Below are 19,134 nucleotides of genomic sequence, written 5' to 3'. Positions count from 1 at the left end.
CTTCCCAGGGAGGACAGCCTCAGCAAGGAAACAGAAACCACCGGAAGGCTCTGCAAACAGGCCCTGAGTTCCCTTTGGCCAGGCAGACTCAGCTAGTGTCTCTTTGTGCACATTAGACACAGCCTGGCACTTGCCTTCGTCTGTTGGTCAAATCCATTGCTTCGAAAAACTTGTTCTCCTTCTTCTTTTGGGCCCTTACAACAAATACAGGCCAATTGGAAAATGCAGGCCCCAGTGGCAGAGCCAGGCCCCACAATCACCCGGAGTTTAGGCCTAAGACAACTGGGTAGCCATCTCCATGGAACAGAAGACACTGTTTTAGAGTCTTAATTCTCCCCTAAAATGTGCCTAACTGCTCCTCTTTAGCCAGGATAGACTGAACTAAGGAACCAAAGACCAAGTTTCCTTTGAGGTGGGATCCATCTGGAGCCGGCTGGTGGCAAGGCCCCTTACAGGCAGCTGCCTTCCCCCCAAACTCGGTGTGTTCTGAGCAGGTCCATTTCTGGCAGTGCCTGGTCCTGGGCTGCTGGTCGGGTGGCAAGTCCACAGGCTTCTCTCCCCCACCTTCCTGGCCTCCTGAGCAGTACCCTCCGGCCCGGCGCGCCAGGCGGCTTTCGCTAGAGCCGGGACTCGGAGAGCGAAGGAGCTGGACTCAAAGGTTGCCAGGCTGCACCCCCCCACCCCACTTCTCTGTCTTGCTCGTGTGGATCGGGCCAAAGCCCACTACCCAAGACTGGCGCCACATGGGGAGCGTTGCAGCGGGGAGAAGGGTGCCCTGACCTGCCAGCCTTGGTGACGATCATCTCGGTGCCCAGCTGATTGAATTTGTCCCACAGAGCCTTCATCTTAAGCCGCACGCTCACACTGGCCACCTTCGTGTTCTTCTTTACTGGTGCCTTGGCGGCGGCTGTGCAGCCAGCCCCGGGGCCCTCGGGCTCGGCAGCAGCACTAGTGGTGGCCCTTGCAGCTGGTGCATCATAGCGACCGGTCGTTTCAGTCGTTCTGCCGTAATAGTCGCTGGACTTTTATTATATAGGTGCTGCTATGAACATTAATGTACAAGTTTTGTGTGGAGATGTTTTCACTTTGGGGGTTATATATCTGGGAGTGGAATTGTGGGTTCATATGCTAATGCTGTATAACCTGTTGAGAAGTTGCCAGACTTCCAAAGTGGCTATACATTCCCACTAGCAGTGTGTGAGGGTTTTGAATTCTCCACATCCTCACTTACATGTTGTTTTTTGTAGACTTAAGTTCAAGTCCTGGTTCTAGCATTTATTGCTTCATGACCTTGGGCAAAACAATTAATCTCTGAGGATCCATTTTATAAATTGTAAAACAAAAAGTACTAAACTTAAAAGGACATAAATATTATAAGGTATCTACCTAGCAGAGTGCCTAGCACACAGTGTTTCAAGAATTTTTAGCTTCCTTTTCTCCTTCTCTTCTGGCAGCTTCACATTATTTCCTCTTGGTTTCAGAGCTGTCTGAATCTGAGTTTTCTTTTTTTTTTTTTTAAATATATTTTATTGATTTTCCACAGAGAGGAAGGGAGAGAGATAGAGAGCTAGAAACATCGATCAGCTGCCTCCTGCACATCTCCCACTGGGGATGTGCCCGCAACCCAGGTACATGCCCTTGACCGGAATCGAACCTGGGACCCCTGAGTCCGCAGGCTGACGCTCTATCCACTGAGCCAAACCGGTTTTGGCTGAATCTGAGTTTTCTTGCTTCATATTACCTGGTCTTCCTAGGAAACAGTGGTAAGAGACAGTGTGGATGTGCTGAATTACCACACTAATCATCACGGCCATCATACAGGCAAAATACCAGTGCATCCTAACTACAGACTAGCTTGCTGACTTTGTTACGAAGTCTTACCCTTAAACAGTTTCTGTAGAGCATGAGCCCTGTCAAAGAAAATAGAGGGATTTAGAAGTTAGTGGCCTCAATCTAAATCAAATGACATACCCAAAATGTGAATTAGGATACCCCCAAATTAATTCTACCCTGCCTGACTTCATTAAAAATGTTTATAGTTTTAGAGGACCTGGCTCAGAAAATCATTGGAAGACCCTTGGAGACCATTTAGCCGCATCCATTCCCCCTCCCTTTTTTTTTTTTTTTTTTTGGTTGTGGTGTGCAGGTGGCCTGTTTAAAAACCATAGAAGAGTCCCTGGCCTAGTTGCTCAGTGGGTTAAAGTGTTGTCCTGATACACCAAGGTTACGGGTTTGATGTCCAGTCATTTTCTTCCTTGACCTGCTCTACCACAATAAGCAGACTATTTACTGCTGGTTATAGGAACAAGATAACAGTATTGTCACCGGACCATTTCACAGTTCTGGTGTCTATGCTAGTTATTCTGACCATACGGAACCCATCTGACCCCTGTGATTGGGTTCTGGGTAGAATAAGTGTCATGGTGGGAAATAGAAGTCATTATGCTTATGACTTAGATATTTCTATAATAAAAATATACTTAAAAAATTTTTAAAGTGCTGGAGAGATTTCTTTTGGTCATAAGCTTAGGCATAGAAAGAACTAATTATTACAATGATTATGAATCTCCTAATTGATTTTCCTAACTTTTTAGTTGGGTTTTTATTTTTTTTAAGTATATTTTTTATTGATTTCAGAGGGGAAGGGAGACGGGGGAGAGAGAGATAGAAACATCAATGATGAGAGAGAATCATTGATTGGCTGCCTCCCGCATGCCCCACACTGGGGACTGAGCTGCCGAAACCCAGGCATGTGCCCCCTCAGGGAATTGAACCATATCCTTCTGGTCCATGGACCAACACTCAACCACTGAGCCACACTGGCTGGACCTAACTTTTTTGTTTTAAAAATTAAAACTAATTTCTTTAATTTGAGAAATAGGAATGTTCAGCTTCCTCCCTCTTTATACTTCTTCTGCCTTTTTAGTTTCCCTATAGATATGTGTGTATTTAATTTTTAGTAATGTTGAGACTCTTTTGCTATTGTCTGGGAAATTTTCCTGATTTAATAGGAAATGTTGTCTTCTGCAAAACACACATGACAGTAATTTAAATATGAAAATGAGAGTCCCCTCAGTCAAGTGACCATGGATTGAGGTAACTAGATTGGAATTGACTCTTCATTTGAGCACATTTCAGGACAGAGGAGTGGCTGTAAGACAGATATTGGAGGTTTATGGATCTAATTATTAAATATGAAATAGGACCTGAGGTTAGACTTTTCCAGCCCATTCCTGCTTTTTGCAAGGGTAAGTTGTCCAAGATACAAGTTTTCATTGTAAAATTGGCTTATTAGTCTTAAAATATCATATATAGTGTTTGCTTTGTATTTTTTGGTCATTTTTTTCTCCAGTTTTTTAATTGTGAACTGTCTTCTGCTTTTTCTCTCTCTCTGTATGTCAGCTCAAGTTCCTCCTTTCTTTGTTCTCTTTGTTGTTGATGCTCAGCTTCCTTGGCGATACACACTTACATGTACAGTTTTTATTACTTTGGAATGCAATTTAATATATATTCTATGAGCAGTTTTAGTAAATAAATATTGGTTGATAATGATGGTGATGCTGACTGGTCTTGCTCATTTACGTGGTCTGTACTTACTTATTCTTGTAAAATGCAAACATAAAGGACACTTTAAGGCAATACCAAAGAGATATACCTTCAGTGTATTTTAGAGAAGAATTTGCTTATGTGCTGTTTTGGGTTTGTTTTTAAATATATATTTTTATTGATTTCAGAGAGGAAGGGAGAGGGAGAGAGAGAGAGAAACATCCATGATGAGAGAATCATTTCATTGACTGGCTGCCTCCTGCACGCCCCCCATTGGGGATCAAGCCTGCAACCCGGGCATGTGCCCTGACTGGGAATCGAACTGTGACCACCTGGTTCATAGGCTGACACTCAAAACACTGAGCCATGCTGGCCAGGCTGTGCTGTTTTTATTCACAAGTAATTTGTATTGTCTTGTCTCTTTTAGGAGGAGAGCATTCCCATCGCTTTATCTGGTAGGGATATCTTAGCTAGAGCAAAAAATGGAACGGGCAAGAGTGGTGCCTACCTCATTCCCTTACTTGAACGGCTAGACCTGAAGAAGGACAATATACAAGGTTAGTTGTTTGTTTAAACTAAAAATGACAGTTTAAATCTTGGAGCTATGTAGAAGATAGATAATTATTTTAAGTTAGAATTTACATAATCTGGAATTAGTATTCTTTTTTCCCCCCACAATTCTTTAGTTTTCAAAATACTTCTTTATATTATACAGTTTTGACAATATTCCAGTGATATAGGCAAAGTAAGCTATTGCCTTCTACATAGGAACACTAAGATCATGAGAAGTTAAATTGTTGGATGTTATTACTTAAAAACTATGGAACTGTGATTTTACTTATATGTGGAATCTAATGAACAAAAATAAAATAGAAAAAAACCTATGGAACTGAATTGTTTCTGTGGCAGCTGTGTGTCTGCAAGTTTCCTATAGAAACATGAATCCCTTCTCTTTAAAGCCTTGCGTTTTTGGAATTTTAAAAGCTGAGGCAGTAGGGAAGAAACATTTCGTGCTTGTACACAGAGTAAGCTAAGAGAGTTAAGTTTTCACTTTTAAAGCAGTTTTGTTTTGTTTTAATTTTCAGCTGTTGTGACCTATAATTATAATTTCTCCTATCTTTCATTTACCTACTTTCATGTGATATAAATGAACCTGGGGCAAGAGTTTTCTATTTGGGTGTTTAGACTAGTGAGTCTCTTACTGAAATATTAAAGTAAACTTTAAGCAGGTGCCAATTTATAGAGAACCCTTTAAAAGTTTGTAATCAATAATAGAACAAGACTTACAGCAACATTGTTTAGGAAACGTTTATATCTGGATCACTTAAGGGGTTTTTTGTTTTAGTTTTTTTTTTAATATTTGTTCATTTGACTTTTTAGAATTGGTTAGGCCTATTATGATTTAATTTTTTAATATGTCTGAGTATCTAGATTGCAAGGAGCAGTATTTCTGTAGCTTCTTAAACTCTTAAAATATATGTTATTTTTTCCTATTTTCTCTGTTGCTTGTTATTTTTCAGCAATGGTGATTGTTCCTACAAGAGAACTTGCTCTACAGGTCAGTCAAATTTGCATCCAGGTCAGCAAACACATGGGAGGGGCCAAAGTGATGGCAACCACAGGAGGAACCAATTTACGTGATGACATAATGAGGCTTGATGATACAGGTAGGAAATAACTCGTACAAAGTCGCCTAGCTCTCTAAGTGTAATTTCATACACAGGCATTTCCTTTCAATAACTTATGAAAAATTGTTTTTAAGAATTAATAAGGGCCCTGGCCAGGTGGTTCAGTTGGTTGGAGTGTTGTATCGTGCACCAAAGGATTGCGGGTTTGATTCCCGGTCAGGGCACATACCTAGGTTGTGGGTTTGATCTCTGAATGCAGGAAATCAATTGATATGAGTGTGCGCGCGCCTCTCTCTCTTTCTCTCTCTCTCTTTCTCTTTCCTCTCCCTCCCCCCTTCTGTGTCTTAAAAATCAATTTAAACAAGAATTAATAAGGAATGAAAACATTTCAGTAGAAAAATGAATAAAGGAAATGACAGCCTCATCCAAGAAAAAAGACAGATTGACAGTAATTAAAATGAAAAATGTAAATAAAAACAGCAAATTGATATTGTGCCTTTCTGATTGGCAAGACCAAAAACACATTAGTAACCAATAACATGAATTTGTGGCAAAATAGGCTGCCTTACAATATAGGAGTATAAATTAATGCAATCTCTATGGTGGGCAAGTTGGTATATTTCAAAATTATGTATATTTTCAAGAATCTTTTTTAAAAAAAGAATTGGGCAAATGCAAGGCTGTTCACTACATTGTGGTTTTGTAGTACTGAAAAATTGGAACAGCCTAAACATTAGAGGATAGTCTGAATGGAATCCACACGGCCATTAAAGAATGAAGCTGATCGGCATTAATTTTTATGAAGGGTTCTCCATGATACATTACTGTGTGAAGAAAAAGATAAAACAAGAATGAAATCTTATAAATAAAATTATACATAGAATATTAGATTTTAATATGGTTTTCATTAGATCAATTACTATAGTCTTCATACCACACAGTTATTTTACATGATTATATCATTTGGTCCTTATAACAATTTTCCTCAAGACCATTGCTCTAGTTGAAAGGCAGTCCACTATATTAGAAGCCTGCTATGCCTTTTATTATTCATTAGGGATTTCCTAAGAAGGAAATATGCCCTTTATTTGGAGCAAGTGATTTGGGAACCTTTAGCCCAGTGGTCGGCAAACTCATTAGTCAACAGAGCCAAATATCAACAGTACAATGATTGGAATTTCTTTTGAGAGCCAAATTTTTTAAACTTAAACTATATAGTAGGTACATTGTTATTAACTTAATTAGGGGACTCCTAAGCTGGCCTTTGCTAAAAACGTCCTCAATCTGATTGAGGTACGTTCGCTGAGGTCGACCCCTTCCAACTCTCCCATCCACACTCGTCTTCTATACTTGTTTCGTCTATCTCCTTTAGTTCATCCTCTCTCTATGTCCAAACCATCTCAACATACCTTTCTCAATCCTCGACACTACATCTTCTTTCACTCCACAACGTTCCCTAAAATTAACTTAATAAACTTTACTTAAAGTTTTAAGTCTTAATTAAAACCTATAGTTAGAACCACTTCTTCAAAATAGACTTGCCCAAGCCAAAAACTGACTTCTGCGCATGGGCCATGAAGTTTCAATCGCACTGTACGTGCACGCCCGCACGTGGTATTTTGTGGAAGAGCCACACTCAAGGGCCCAAAGACCCGTGGTTTGCCGACCACTACTTTAGCCTATCCCATGTAGAGGTGAAACAAACAAGTATATCTTAGTCAACCTAAGATGAAATAGAAATCCATATTCTAAAATACAAATCTTTGTTTCTTTGTACTACAGTAGTCCCCCCTTACCTGCAAAGGATATGTTGTAAGACCTCCCCTCCCCCAATGGATGCCTGAAACTTAGGATAGTGCCACACCCTACACACACACACATATACATACGTACACATTATAAATTAGGTAAGATATTAACAGTAACATAATAAAATGGAACAATTACAGCAATATACTGTAATAAAAGTTCTATGAATTTGGCCCTTCTCTGTTCACATCTACTACTCATAAACTTAATGCCTTTTCCATCTTAACTAAGCACTTATATGTACAGTGGTCCTAAGTTTCCCAGTTTGAGGTATGACAGCAAAACTAGCTAGCACCAATTTCTTTTTCTTCACAATTTCATGGGTAGAAGATTGATTCTCATCATACACCTTAATAAACTCAGCATACAGTTTTTTTCTTATGTAGAGAACTTCCACATTTTCACGTAAAGGAAGCATGTTCTGACTTCTCTTTGGCACCCCCAAATTGCTAGCATCACCACTCTTCACTTGAGGCCATTTAATTAAGTAAAATAAATGTTACTTAAACACAAGCACTGAGGTACAACTATCTGACAACCTAGATGGCTCCTAAGTGACTTAATAGGTGGTTAGCAGATACACTAGACCAGTGGTTCTCAACCTTCTGGCCCTTTAAATACAGGCCCTCATGTTGTGACCCAGCCATAAAATTATTTTCGTTGCTACTTCATAACTGTAATGTTGCTACTGTTATGAATCGTAATGTAAATATCTGATATGCAGGATGGTCTTAGACGACCCCTGTGAAAGGGTCATTCAACCGCCAAAGGGGTTGCGACCCACAGGTTGAGAACTGCTGTACTAGACAAAAGGATGCTTTACATCCTGGGCAGGTCTGAGTGGAAAGGTGCAAGTTTTCATCACATATTTCAGAATGGCTTGAAATTTAAGCCTATGAATTGTTTATTTTGGGAATTTCCATTTAATATTTCCAGACTGCATTTGACTATGGAAAGTGAAACTGGATAAGGAGGGACTACTGAATTCCTAACTCTCCAACAATGCAAATTGACCAAACGCAGAACGACTGGTCGCTATGATGCACACTGACCACCAGGGGGCAGACGCTCAATGCAGGAGCTGCCCCCAGCCTGCAGGCCCCAGGCCAACCAAGGCTGGTGCCAGTGGGGCACCCCCCCCCCCCCCCCCCCCCCCGCACTCCCCATTGCTTTGCTGGTCGCCCCACAGATCAGCCCTGATTGCCGGCCAGGCCTAGGGACCCTACCCATGCACAAATTTCATGCATCAGGCCTCTAGTAGATATATATTTTTAAAGGTTTATATATGTATGCAAGCCTTTACTACATCCTTTTTGCCCAAGCTAAAATTAATGAGAATATGTTTTCTAATCTTGTGTAGTGCACGTGGTAATAGCTACCCCTGGGAGAATCCTGGATCTTATCAAGAAAGGAGTAGCAAAAGTTGATCATGTCCAGATGATAGTATTGGATGAGGTAATGTCTCTTCATTTGCAAAGATGCTATTCTGTATTATTCTGAGCTTTATTTAGAATTGTCAGTGAATGAAGCAAAGGTTCTTTGTGTTTTCCTTATGATCTTCTAATAAACACACGACTTTTGTCAGTTCAAACTAATATGCTTATAAAACATGTTTTGCCCTTTAAAGGCAATAGATGATAGTTATTTATAGGAATAGTTCAGCTTTGTGCCTTTCTTAGGGATGCCAGATAGTTTGGATTTTATTTTTATTTTTCAAGATGAGAAGTTGTTCAATTACCTCAAACCAAGTTCATGCTAAGTCTCTTTCCATTCAGTGATACATCTAAAAGGCATGTAATGTCTTTAACCCCTCATTTAGCGTATAATATTTGGTATTTGGTTTTTTAGCCTCTGTTACATGTGTTATCTCACTAGGTAGTAAGTGCCTTTAAGAACTTACTCAGCTCTGTGTCCTTTGGTTCCAGTAGTGTTTTATACATATAGTATATCACTGTTAATATTTTGAAATAAAATTACTTTCCTATTTGGTCAGCGTTTTAGCTAGATAGACAGATCAGGTCGATTGTGGTCTAATTCAGATCAGCTTTTTTTTGAGGAATGAGAGGGGACATTTATTTTTCACTCTGTATTAACACTAGGTGCTTTACATGTTTTTTTTGTTTTTAATTTAATTTTTGCAACAACCTTGTAAGATAGGTATCCTGTGAAGTTACTGTAGTGAGTACACGTCCTAATTTAAAAATTGTAGAATGTGAAGAATTGATTGGTTAAGCAACCTCCCCGTGTAGTAAATTGAAGAAAACAAGATTTCAATCCAAGTAATTTGATTCTGCAGCTTGTACTTTTAACCAGTATACTATACTGCCTCTTTAAAGGAAATCATATTAAAATTCTGTTATGGAATCTGCTAGGATTCCTGCCACCATTTCCCCCTGTAGATGGGTATTATAGACTTTTCCCCCTTCTGAGTCCCTGGGCATGTCTTGGTGCTGTCGGGTTATGTTGTGGTGTAGAGAACTTCGTGTTTACCACCAGGAACATTCCATGAATGCTCTTGGTGGATGATGCTGTAGTTACTAAAGACCTTGACATTTAATTGTTTTTAAAATTGTCTTCTCTTGTACTGCAGGCAGATAAGTTGCTGTCACAGGATTTTGTGCAAATAATGGAGGATATTATTCTCACGCTACCTAAAAACAGACAGATTTTATTGTATTCCGCTACTTTCCCTCTTAGTGTACAGAAGTTCATGGTGAGTGTGAGACAGATGTGCTTGGAAGCAATGCCATCCTGTTTCTCAGGCACATATCTTCATTCATAATTATATCTTATTATCAGGCTACAGTTTAGGCTGATTATTTTTAAGTTTTTGGCTTTTTTTTTCAGCTGATTAAGGTTTGTTGTACATAAATTAACTGAATTTTTAAATAGTAATTTGATTAAATCCTTCATTGTTCACTTTTTGGTGTCAGGCTGCTGACACAGCCATTGATACTATGTAAATTTATTACAGCATAATCCTGTACACAAAGTACAAAATAGTAACTTAGGTACATATCTGACTGTTAAATCTCACATTTTATTGTAATTTATTTCTTCCATGAAAGATTGTATATTTTTGTTTTCAAGAGAGCTACATCCTTAAAGCAATAGTTTTTACAGACAGATGTATAGGATATATTTTGAGCTTAAGAGATACACTCCGCTTTCACTTAAGAATAAGACTTCTTCTGTTTTATTTATTGTTTGTTTGTTTGTTTGTTTTCAGAATTCCCATTTGCAGAAACCCTATGAGATTAACCTGATGGAGGAATTAACTTTGAAGGGAGTAACCCAGTACTACGCATATGTAACTGAGCGCCAAAAAGTACACTGCCTCAACACACTTTTCTCCAGGGTAAGGAATAAGTTTCCTGAACATTATCCATTACTTAATTCCAATAAAACACAATTGTATCAGTTTCCCCATCACTTTAAATGATTAAAAAAAAAAGTTCTTAACTTTTCCTGAAAAATAGTTTCAGCTGGTCTGAAGTTGATAGGGTATAATTGACACGTCTTAGGTGCTTTTAATTTAATTCTAAAATAGTTTGACCTTAATTAAAGTTGATTCTCATGTTTGCAGTAATTATAGTCAGTCCTCATTTGCGGATACTGTATTTGCAAATTTGTACTTGCCAAAATTTGTACCCACAATCAGTACTTGCATGCATTTGAGGTCATTTATGGACATGCATAACGCAAGGAAAATTTTGAGTCATTGTGCATATTCCCAACTAAGGTCATATTCATGGCCTATTTAATGCCACATCTTTTTTGCATTTTTGTGACTTTTTTGTTGATTTCATTGTTTAAAAGCATAGTGTTAAAGTGCTGTCTAGTGCACCAAAGTACAAGAAGACTGAAGTGCCTCGCAAAGGAAATGTGTATTAGGTAAACTTTGCTTGCACAGGCATTAGTTATGGTGCTGTTGACCATGAATAAATAAAGTGTCAAACTTTTTAAACGGGGCCAGTTCACTGTCCCTCAGACCGTTGGAGGGCCGGACTATAGTTTAAAAAAAAACTATGAACAAATTCCTATGCACACTGCACATATCTTATTTTGAAGTAAAAAAACGGGAACAAATACAATATTTGTATTTGCATGTGGCCCGCCGGCCGTAGTTTGAGGACCCCCTGCTTTAAACAGTAACACAAAAACAAGGCTGTCTATTGATTCATTGATGAAAAACTCATGGCCAACCCTGGCCAGTGTGGCCCAGTGGAGTGTCATGCTGTACACCAGAAGGTGGCAGGTTCGATTCCAGGTCAGGGCACGTACCCAGGTTTCAAGTTCAACCTCTTGTCGAGGCATGTGCGGGAGGCAGCCAGTTGATGTCTCTCTCTCTAATACCAGTTTTTGTTTGTTTGTTTGTTTGTTTAATTTAATTTTTTTTTTCCTTGGTCAAAGCAATTATAATCCATGACATACACAATCCCCATTCTATCAGGCAAATCTAATACCAGTTTTAAAAAACACACAGAAAAACTTGTGACCAGATGTTCACAGTAACTACCCTGTATTTATCCTAGGAGCAATGGTTCTTCATTCACTAATTCAGTATTTGCAGCAACTGTTTTATTTTATTCTTGCTGGCAATTGTGTGCCCTTATGAAATATACTGTACTACAATAAAACTTATAAAGTATCTGCAAATATTAAGTAAATGAATAGTATTTACAATTTTTAAAGTTTTGCATCTTTTGTGTCATAAGACTCTCATAGACCATGGTTTTAACATTTGTTTGCCAGTCAATATTGTCAAGGTGTGCAAAGTAAGTAAAGGTGTTTTCCCACTCATGTCTCTCCCCCCCATCCCCTGTGCTCAGCTTCAGATAAACCAGTCGATCATTTTCTGTAACTCCTCTCAGCGAGTTGAATTGCTAGCCAAGAAGATTTCTCAACTGGGTTATTCTTGCTTCTATATCCATGCGAAAATGAGGCAGGTGAGTGTCAAACTAGAACTTGCACAGATTTTTAAAACATCTTTTTCTAAGTATTTCTTGGATTTTGTTTTAATGCTCCTCCAAATGTCCTGAGTTTAAGAAGAAATGATTCCTTAGTAGATGAAGGACTCTTCATTTTATCCTCCTGAAGGCCCAGTTTTCTACTATGAAATAGGGGTAATAATGCATACTCATCTCATAAGGAGGATGGAGATAACGTACGAATATCTGTCAGTGGTCAAGCGTGATACAAATGTCAGACCTTATTCCTTTCTTTCCCCAGGTTATCTCTAGTTTTGCACTATTTAATACAATAGCCTCTAGCCACATGTGGCAATTTAAATGAGTTAAAATCAAATCAAATTTAAATGTTTCAGTCACACTAACCACATTCAAGTGCCTCATTACGTGTCACAATCACCTATGGTTTTGGACAGTACAGACACAACATTCCCATTATTGCTGAGGATTTTACATGTTTAATGTATCTATGAACCTCCTCAACCCAAGTACTTATTTTTTTTTACTATTTGCTTAAGAAAAGGATAGAATCTCTACATTTCTGAACTTTTTATTTAGCACATAATAAATTAAAAGCTATAATGACATTTTTGTGTGTGTGTGCCTAATGAAATTTCATGAAAAGCAGTTTCTGTAGACTTGTCAAGGTTAAGAACTTAAATTACTTAACTCACATTTGGTTTTCAAAGAAGCTTAATGTCATGGATCAGATACCACCACCATGTAGGCGCCTCACAGTTAGAAATTATCACAGGAAATGAATGTATTAAACTGATGAGAATATTTTAAAATGGAAGAATTTTGTGCTCAAAAGATAAGCCAGTTTGCCAGATGCTAGATTTATCACTTCCTAGAATCATTGTGTATACTCCATTTTTGTTTTTTAATTGGAAAGTAGTTATTTTAGCTTTTGTATATAATTACTAAAAGGCTAAAACAGTAGATGTTTGGTCAAGCCAAACTTGGCATCGTCTGTTGGAAACATTTTTAAAGGGTGTATATATATATATACAAAAACATGGTGAAAATTGTTACTTGAAATCCACTTCAGCAAAAAATATAAATACCTTTGACTTAAAATAAATACAACATATAGAGATGTATTAGTTGCTTATTAATTCCTATGGGAAACCAATTTATGGTGTTTTTTTAACATTATAATTATATGTATATTGAATTGGTTCACCTCTCATTTGTGTAAACAAATTTTGTGCAGGAGAAATAGTGGGGATTTGGGGCTGTGTGCATGAGTTTTGGTCAAATCAAATGCATTGCTCTGTTCCTAGGAACATCGAAATCGTGTCTTTCATGATTTCCGAAATGGCTTATGCCGCAATCTTGTTTGCACTGGTAAGTACTTTTTATTCTCTTTATCCATTGCCTTTTTCCTATTTCTGTTCTGCTGTTTTGTTCTATGTTACGCAACAGGAGCCTGTGACATAGCCTAGCTCACCCTAGTACCACTTCTAGAACTTCTGAAGTAGAGAATGAGCTGTGGTTAACGCCTGAAATCAGGTTCCATATCTGAAGCTGTGGAAGACTGATTTTGGCACTCATGTTCTACCTACCTTCTAAACTAATTTTAGAATTTGTGTGTTTTCTGAATAGTTTTAGCATACACAAAATGAATTATATTGTGAAACCATCTGTGTTTTAGAAATTGCTTATTGTGGCCTTTTGATTTTTTGCCAGAAGCAGACTATTCTGAATTTTGTTATATTTTCACTGCATGAAGAAAAACACTGGGGAGGCAGGCAGGCAATCAACTAGACAAAGCAAATGGATTCAGTATCCTCCCGTTTTTTTTGTTCGTTCATTTTTAAATATGTTTTTATTGATTTCAAAGAGGGAGGGAGAGATAGAAACATCAATGATAAGAGAGAATCATGGATCAGCTGCCTCCTGAACGCCTCCCACTGGGGATGGAGCCTGCAACCCAGGCATGTGCCCTTGACAGGAATCAAACCCAGGACCTTCTGTTCACAGGCTGACACTTTATCCACTGAGCCAAACTGGCTAAAGCTCCTCCAATCTTTACGTTAGGAATATAATCTTAATACTGGTATAAGATTAATAGTCTTCTGGGTAGAGAGAAAGCCTAGAATTTTTAAAAATTATTGAGGTAAACACATTGACAAATAATATGTATATTATTTCAATATTTACATGTGCATTCAAATCAAGATTTAGAATATTTCAAGATTTGTGTTTTTAAAAATGCTACTGTAGAAATAAACTTTGAAATTTTTTAGCAGAGTATTTAATTTACATGAATAAAAAGGACTGTCAAATATCTTCCAGTTTATCTTGTTTCTCTGCCTTACATCTGAAGAACAGTTTAATATAGCTGTGAATTATACATTTATGTTCACATTTGTCATTTGCTATTAAGCATTTCCCTGTTTGAATGAGAATTTTTTTTCTTAATTTTACTTACTGATTTTAGGGGGGCATTGATTTGTTACTCCACTTATGCATTCATTGGTTGCTTCTTGCATGTGTATTGGGACATCACTCTAGCCAACTGAGCTACCCAGCCAGGGGGAGAAATCCCCCCCCCCAATGTTCTTTGTACTTATATACTGATATAAATTATTGTGATTAATGCTTTTTTAAAAAATACCGAGAATATTTTTTTCATTGATTTCTGTAGAAGGAGGGAAAGAGAGGGGGCACATCGATTGACAGCCTCCCACACGTGCCGTTGACTGGGAATCAAACTCGAGATCCTTTGATGATGCTCTGACCCAGCCGTGGGCAAACTACGGCCCGAGGCCCGGATTCGGCCCATTTGAAATGAATAAAACTAAAAAAAAAAAAAAAGACCGTACCCTTTTATGTAATGATGTTTACTTTGAATTTATATTAGTTCACACAAACACTCCATCCATGCTTTTGTTCCGGCCCTCGAGTCAAAAAGTTTGCCCACCCCTGCTCTAACCACTGACCAAAGTCAGCCAGGGCAATGGGTTTTATATTTAATCATTAGTTGCAAAGTTGCCCTCAGGTTTTTGAAGTACCAGTGCCTTCTTTCTGATTTTTCAGAACAGTGATGTCATTAATACTGAATAACATGTATAAACATACAAATACCTGCAAAGTACCACCCCTTTCTTCAAGCAGCAATGGTTTAATGAATGATTAAAAGGTGAATAACATTAAGAGTCTAGCCCTAGCCAGTTGCTCAGTGGTTAGAGCTCCAGCCTGAGGACCGAAGGGTCGCAGATTCAGTTCTTGTTGGGGTGTGTGCAGGAGGCAGCCAATCAATGTGTCTCTCACATTGATGTTTCTATCTCTCTGTCTTTCCTCCTCCCTTCCACTCTCTCTAAGAAAAATTAATGGAGCCCTAGCTGGTTTGGCTCAGTGGAGAGAGCTTCGGCCTATGGACTGGAGGGTCCCGGGTTCGATTCCGGTCAAGGGCACATGCCCAGGTTGCGAGCTCAACCCCAGTAGGGGCCGTGCAGGAGGCAGCTAATCAATGATTCTCTCTCATCATTGATGTTTCTATCCCTCTCCCTTTCTCTCTCAAATCAATAAAAATATTTTTTTTAAAAAATTAACAGAAAAAATATCCTTGAGTAAGGATTAACAACAACAAAAGTCACTTTATCTGTAAAGTGGTGGCTAGTAAATATTTTAGACTTTGCACACCTTGTTGTCTTGTTACAAGATATTCAGCTCTGCCATTCTAACTCAGAAGCACCCTTAGTATATAAACAAATGGGCATGGCCGCATGGCAGTACGACTTACAGCCCTGGCCGGTGGGTTCAGTGGTTAGAGGCTTGGCTTGTACACCAAAGGGTCACAGGTTTGATTCCCAGTCAGGGGTATGTGCCTGGGTTGCAGATTCAACCCCCAGCCCATCAGGAGGCAACCAATCAATATGTCTCTCTCACATCAATGTTTTTCCTTCTTTTCTTTCTCTTTCTCATACACATCAATGTCCCCCCCCCCCCCCCCCCCCCCCCCCCCCGCTGGCCGTCTCCCCCTCTCTTCTACTCTATCTAAAAAAGTCAATGGAAAAATATCTTTGGGTGAGGATTAACAAAACAAAAAACACCTTTATTTACAAAGATAGGCCTTGGACTAGATCTATAAGGGACTAAAGGTAATTTGCAAATGTGAATTTTAGAAAGTGGTCAAACAGCATGGATTTGAACTGCATGGATCCACTTATACATGGGTTATTTTTCAGTAAATACAGTAAATGTGTTACTGAAATTTTCTTTAAAGCTAAAGAAAATGTTCTTAAGATAATAAGAAAAATTATTTATTTTAAGAACACAGTATATAAAAGATTCTATATAATAAAGAGCTAATATGCTAATTAGACCGGATGGCGGACCGACCTTCTGGAACGACGGGGGGGGGGGGGGTGCCACGAGGCAGCCCGGGCCATGAGGGCCACGGCAGCCAGGGCTCTAGTATAGCATAAAATATGTGTTAGTCGACTATGTTATTGGTACGGCTTCCGGTATAGAAGGCTTATGTTAATAGTTAAATTTAGGGGGAGTCCTTACACATTTTCGACTGCGGGGGTAGGTGCCCCTGACCCTCATGTTGTTCAAGAGTCAACTGTAGCAAGTAATCCTAAATTTTCATAGGAGAGGGAAGTAACTAGCTGAGGTTATGTGAGAATAGATGGAATTTTAATGGGCTTTATAAGCTAGATAAGTTTAAGTTAGGGGACTTGGTGTCAAAAGTATAGAGGCTGAGAGAGATGTTCAAGGAAAGGTAAGTGGGTGAGTTTGGTAGAGAGGAAGTTTTGAGATGTGTTAGAAAAGTATGTTAAGACCAAAACATAGAGAGGAGGACCTTGAATGTCATTTAAAGCAAGGAGTTACAGATTCAAAGTAATATTTTTGAAATATTATTATGACCATCATGGATTATGTTGGAGTGTGGAGCCGGTAGAAGAAGGCAGACCTAGTTATTAGCCTGTTGTTGTTTCTCTTTATAGTTTTCAGAGCCTAAATTAGCATAGTCACTGGGATTAGCTTACCTCAGACATTATAAATAATTCAGCAAAAAACAGGCTAAAGAAAATAAAATTACTGGTTATTCCTGATATTTGTTTTATGAGTTTACCAGTTATCTTGGTCTCTTCCTGTATTTGCAGTTACCTTAGACGATTTTCTAAAATTTTCTTGTAGAACTGGGCAAAGATAACTTATGACCAGAAAGTTATTTGTGATAATATGCATGAAAGGTAATGCTAGTAATTTGAAAATGCATTTGAATTACTAAGTGAAATGAATACATTTAAGGTATACTAGAAATATTTGTTAAATAGTATTACAGTACCAAGACACATGTTTAAATGCTTAAAATTGCTTAAATATTGAAAGTTATAATGGAGGTTTTTTGTTATTGTTTTTTAAGATTTGTTTACCCGAGGTATTGATATACAAGCTGTGAATGTGGTAATAAACTTTGACTTCCCAAAGCTGGCAGAGACCTATCTCCATCGCATTGGAAGATCAGGTGAGGAAAGACAGGAGATGCTCTTTGTGGACATTTTTGTTGTTTTGTTTTTTGAGAAGTTTAATCATTAAATTGTGTGGGGTTTTGTGTGAAATAGTGTTGTAGCAATGAGAGCAGAATGAAAACTAATATAGTTGTTCAGTGTTTAAGACTAATTTCTAGTTCTTCTAGAACACTTATTAAGAAAAGTTTAAAAAGTTAACTACTACTATATGCGTAATTTAAGGTAAAATTAACAAAGGAGAACTTCACTTTTCTTTTCTGGTACAATCTGTAACTACTGTTTAGTATGTGTATTTTGGCAACTTTTGACACAAATACCTTGTTTGTCCTTTGAAAAAGGTAAAATAGAGTACTACTTTGGGGAAGTAATGTGAATATGAGGAGAGTAGGAAAGTAGTTTCCTGTACCCAGAGTGGCACTGGACAAAAACATTGACTCTTTATCATTTTGATGCTTACAGTCTTACACATGCATTCTAATATTTAACTCATTTCTTAATTAAAATAATTTTTTTTTTGTTAGGTCGCTTTGGTCATCTTGGCTTAGCTATCAACTTGATCACATATGATGATCGCTTCAACCTGAAAAGTATTGAGGAGCAGCTGGGAACAGAAATTAAACCTATCCCAAGCAACATTGACAAGAGCCTATATGTGGCGGAATACCACAGTGAGCCTGTAGAAGATGATAAACCATAACAAGCATGTGCGTACCTACAGAATAGCTAAGTGAGCATAATATTTAAAGGAAGGAAAGAAATCAAGATCCTCTTTCGTGGGGGCAATTTGATGTCCTAGCATACATAACAGCAATGTAGGGTGGTGAAACACTTGGCATAAATGACAGTAAAACAGCTATCTCTTGGGTGAAGTTGTGGTCTGTCTCGTTAGAAGTGTTGTTCTTGAATGCAGTCTTTTTAAGTAGTGTGATACCGTGAGCAGTATCAAGACAGATTCAGACTTCAAAAATAATGAAAGCAAAGAGAATATTTTTCAGCAATTTTGAGTGAGAAAATATTTTCTGTTCTCTTTTCCTTTATCATTCAGTCATCTCTGTTGGAATTCACTCTTCATTTCAAATGGGTGCCTCAGTAAGTCAGGTTACATTACCTACAATACCTTATTGCCAAATGTGTAATGAGGATAACTATGTCTTTTTAAAATTTTATATATTTTAAAATCTGTTTTATTGATTTTGGAAAGAGAGGAAGGGAGAGGAGGGGTAGAGAGATAGAAACTTCAACGAGAGAGAAACAACATCGAGTGGCTGCCTCCTGCACGCACCCCTACTGGGGATCGAGCCCGCAACCTGGGCATGTGCCCTGACCAGGAATTTAACCATGACCTCTTGGTTCCTAGTTTGACATTCAACCACTGAGTCACACCCACGGGCAATTATCTCATTTTAAATGGCCACTCTGGTTTTCTGCACCCTCTCATTTAATCTTGTGGTGACGATTGGGCTCCGGTAGAAATGCCCAAAACAAGGCTCAACATAAAGGAAAGTAGACTTGTGGAATTTTTCTGAGGAGAATATGATTTAACTTGAGAGATGATGAGTTCCAAATTAGCAGTGAACATTTTACCTGTTGTTTTTAAATTTTTCAAATTACTTTCATTTTTAAAAAATTTTAAATGTCAAACAATTCTTAAACATAAAACTAGCCAATGTTTGTTAGTATATTGGCAAGCTA

General features: G+C 38.2%; 1 protein-coding gene across 4 annotated transcripts in view; it reads left to right on the top strand.

Annotated features, from left to right (window-relative positions):
• Positions 1 to 19,134, top strand: part of DDX6 (DEAD-box helicase 6) — a 37,928-nt gene that overhangs the window by 14,207 nt on the left and 4,587 nt on the right. For 2 of the 4 annotated variants that reach the window (XM_070426186.1, XM_070426187.1), the window contains exons 5-13: positions 3,974 to 4,103; positions 5,067 to 5,213; positions 8,344 to 8,438; positions 9,574 to 9,696; positions 10,213 to 10,341; positions 11,816 to 11,932; positions 13,240 to 13,303; positions 17,337 to 17,438; positions 17,964 to 18,146. In XM_070426186.1, coding sequence (XP_070282287.1) covers positions 3,974 to 4,103; positions 5,067 to 5,213; positions 8,344 to 8,438; positions 9,574 to 9,696; positions 10,213 to 10,341; positions 11,816 to 11,932; positions 13,240 to 13,303; positions 17,337 to 17,438; positions 17,964 to 18,139 — 1,083 coding nt within the window. In that variant the 3' untranslated portion in view covers positions 18,140 to 18,146. Of the gene's footprint in view, positions 1 to 3,973; positions 4,104 to 5,066; positions 5,214 to 8,343; positions 8,439 to 9,573; positions 9,697 to 10,212; positions 10,342 to 11,815; positions 11,933 to 13,239; positions 13,304 to 14,606; positions 15,894 to 17,336; positions 17,439 to 17,963; positions 18,170 to 19,134 lie in introns of those variants that run through there. The other 2 variants (XM_070426188.1, XM_070426189.1) reach the window with 2 other exon arrangements.

This window comes from Myotis yumanensis, unplaced genomic scaffold, assembly GCF_028538775.1.
Source record: "Myotis yumanensis isolate MYYU_CA2020_CCGP unplaced genomic scaffold, mMyoYum1.0.hap1 SCAF_10, whole genome shotgun sequence".
NCBI lineage: Eukaryota > Metazoa > Chordata > Mammalia > Chiroptera > Vespertilionidae > Myotis > Myotis yumanensis.
Note: the sequence above shows the minus strand (reverse complement) of the source record. Positions and strands in the feature narration are given on the sequence as shown.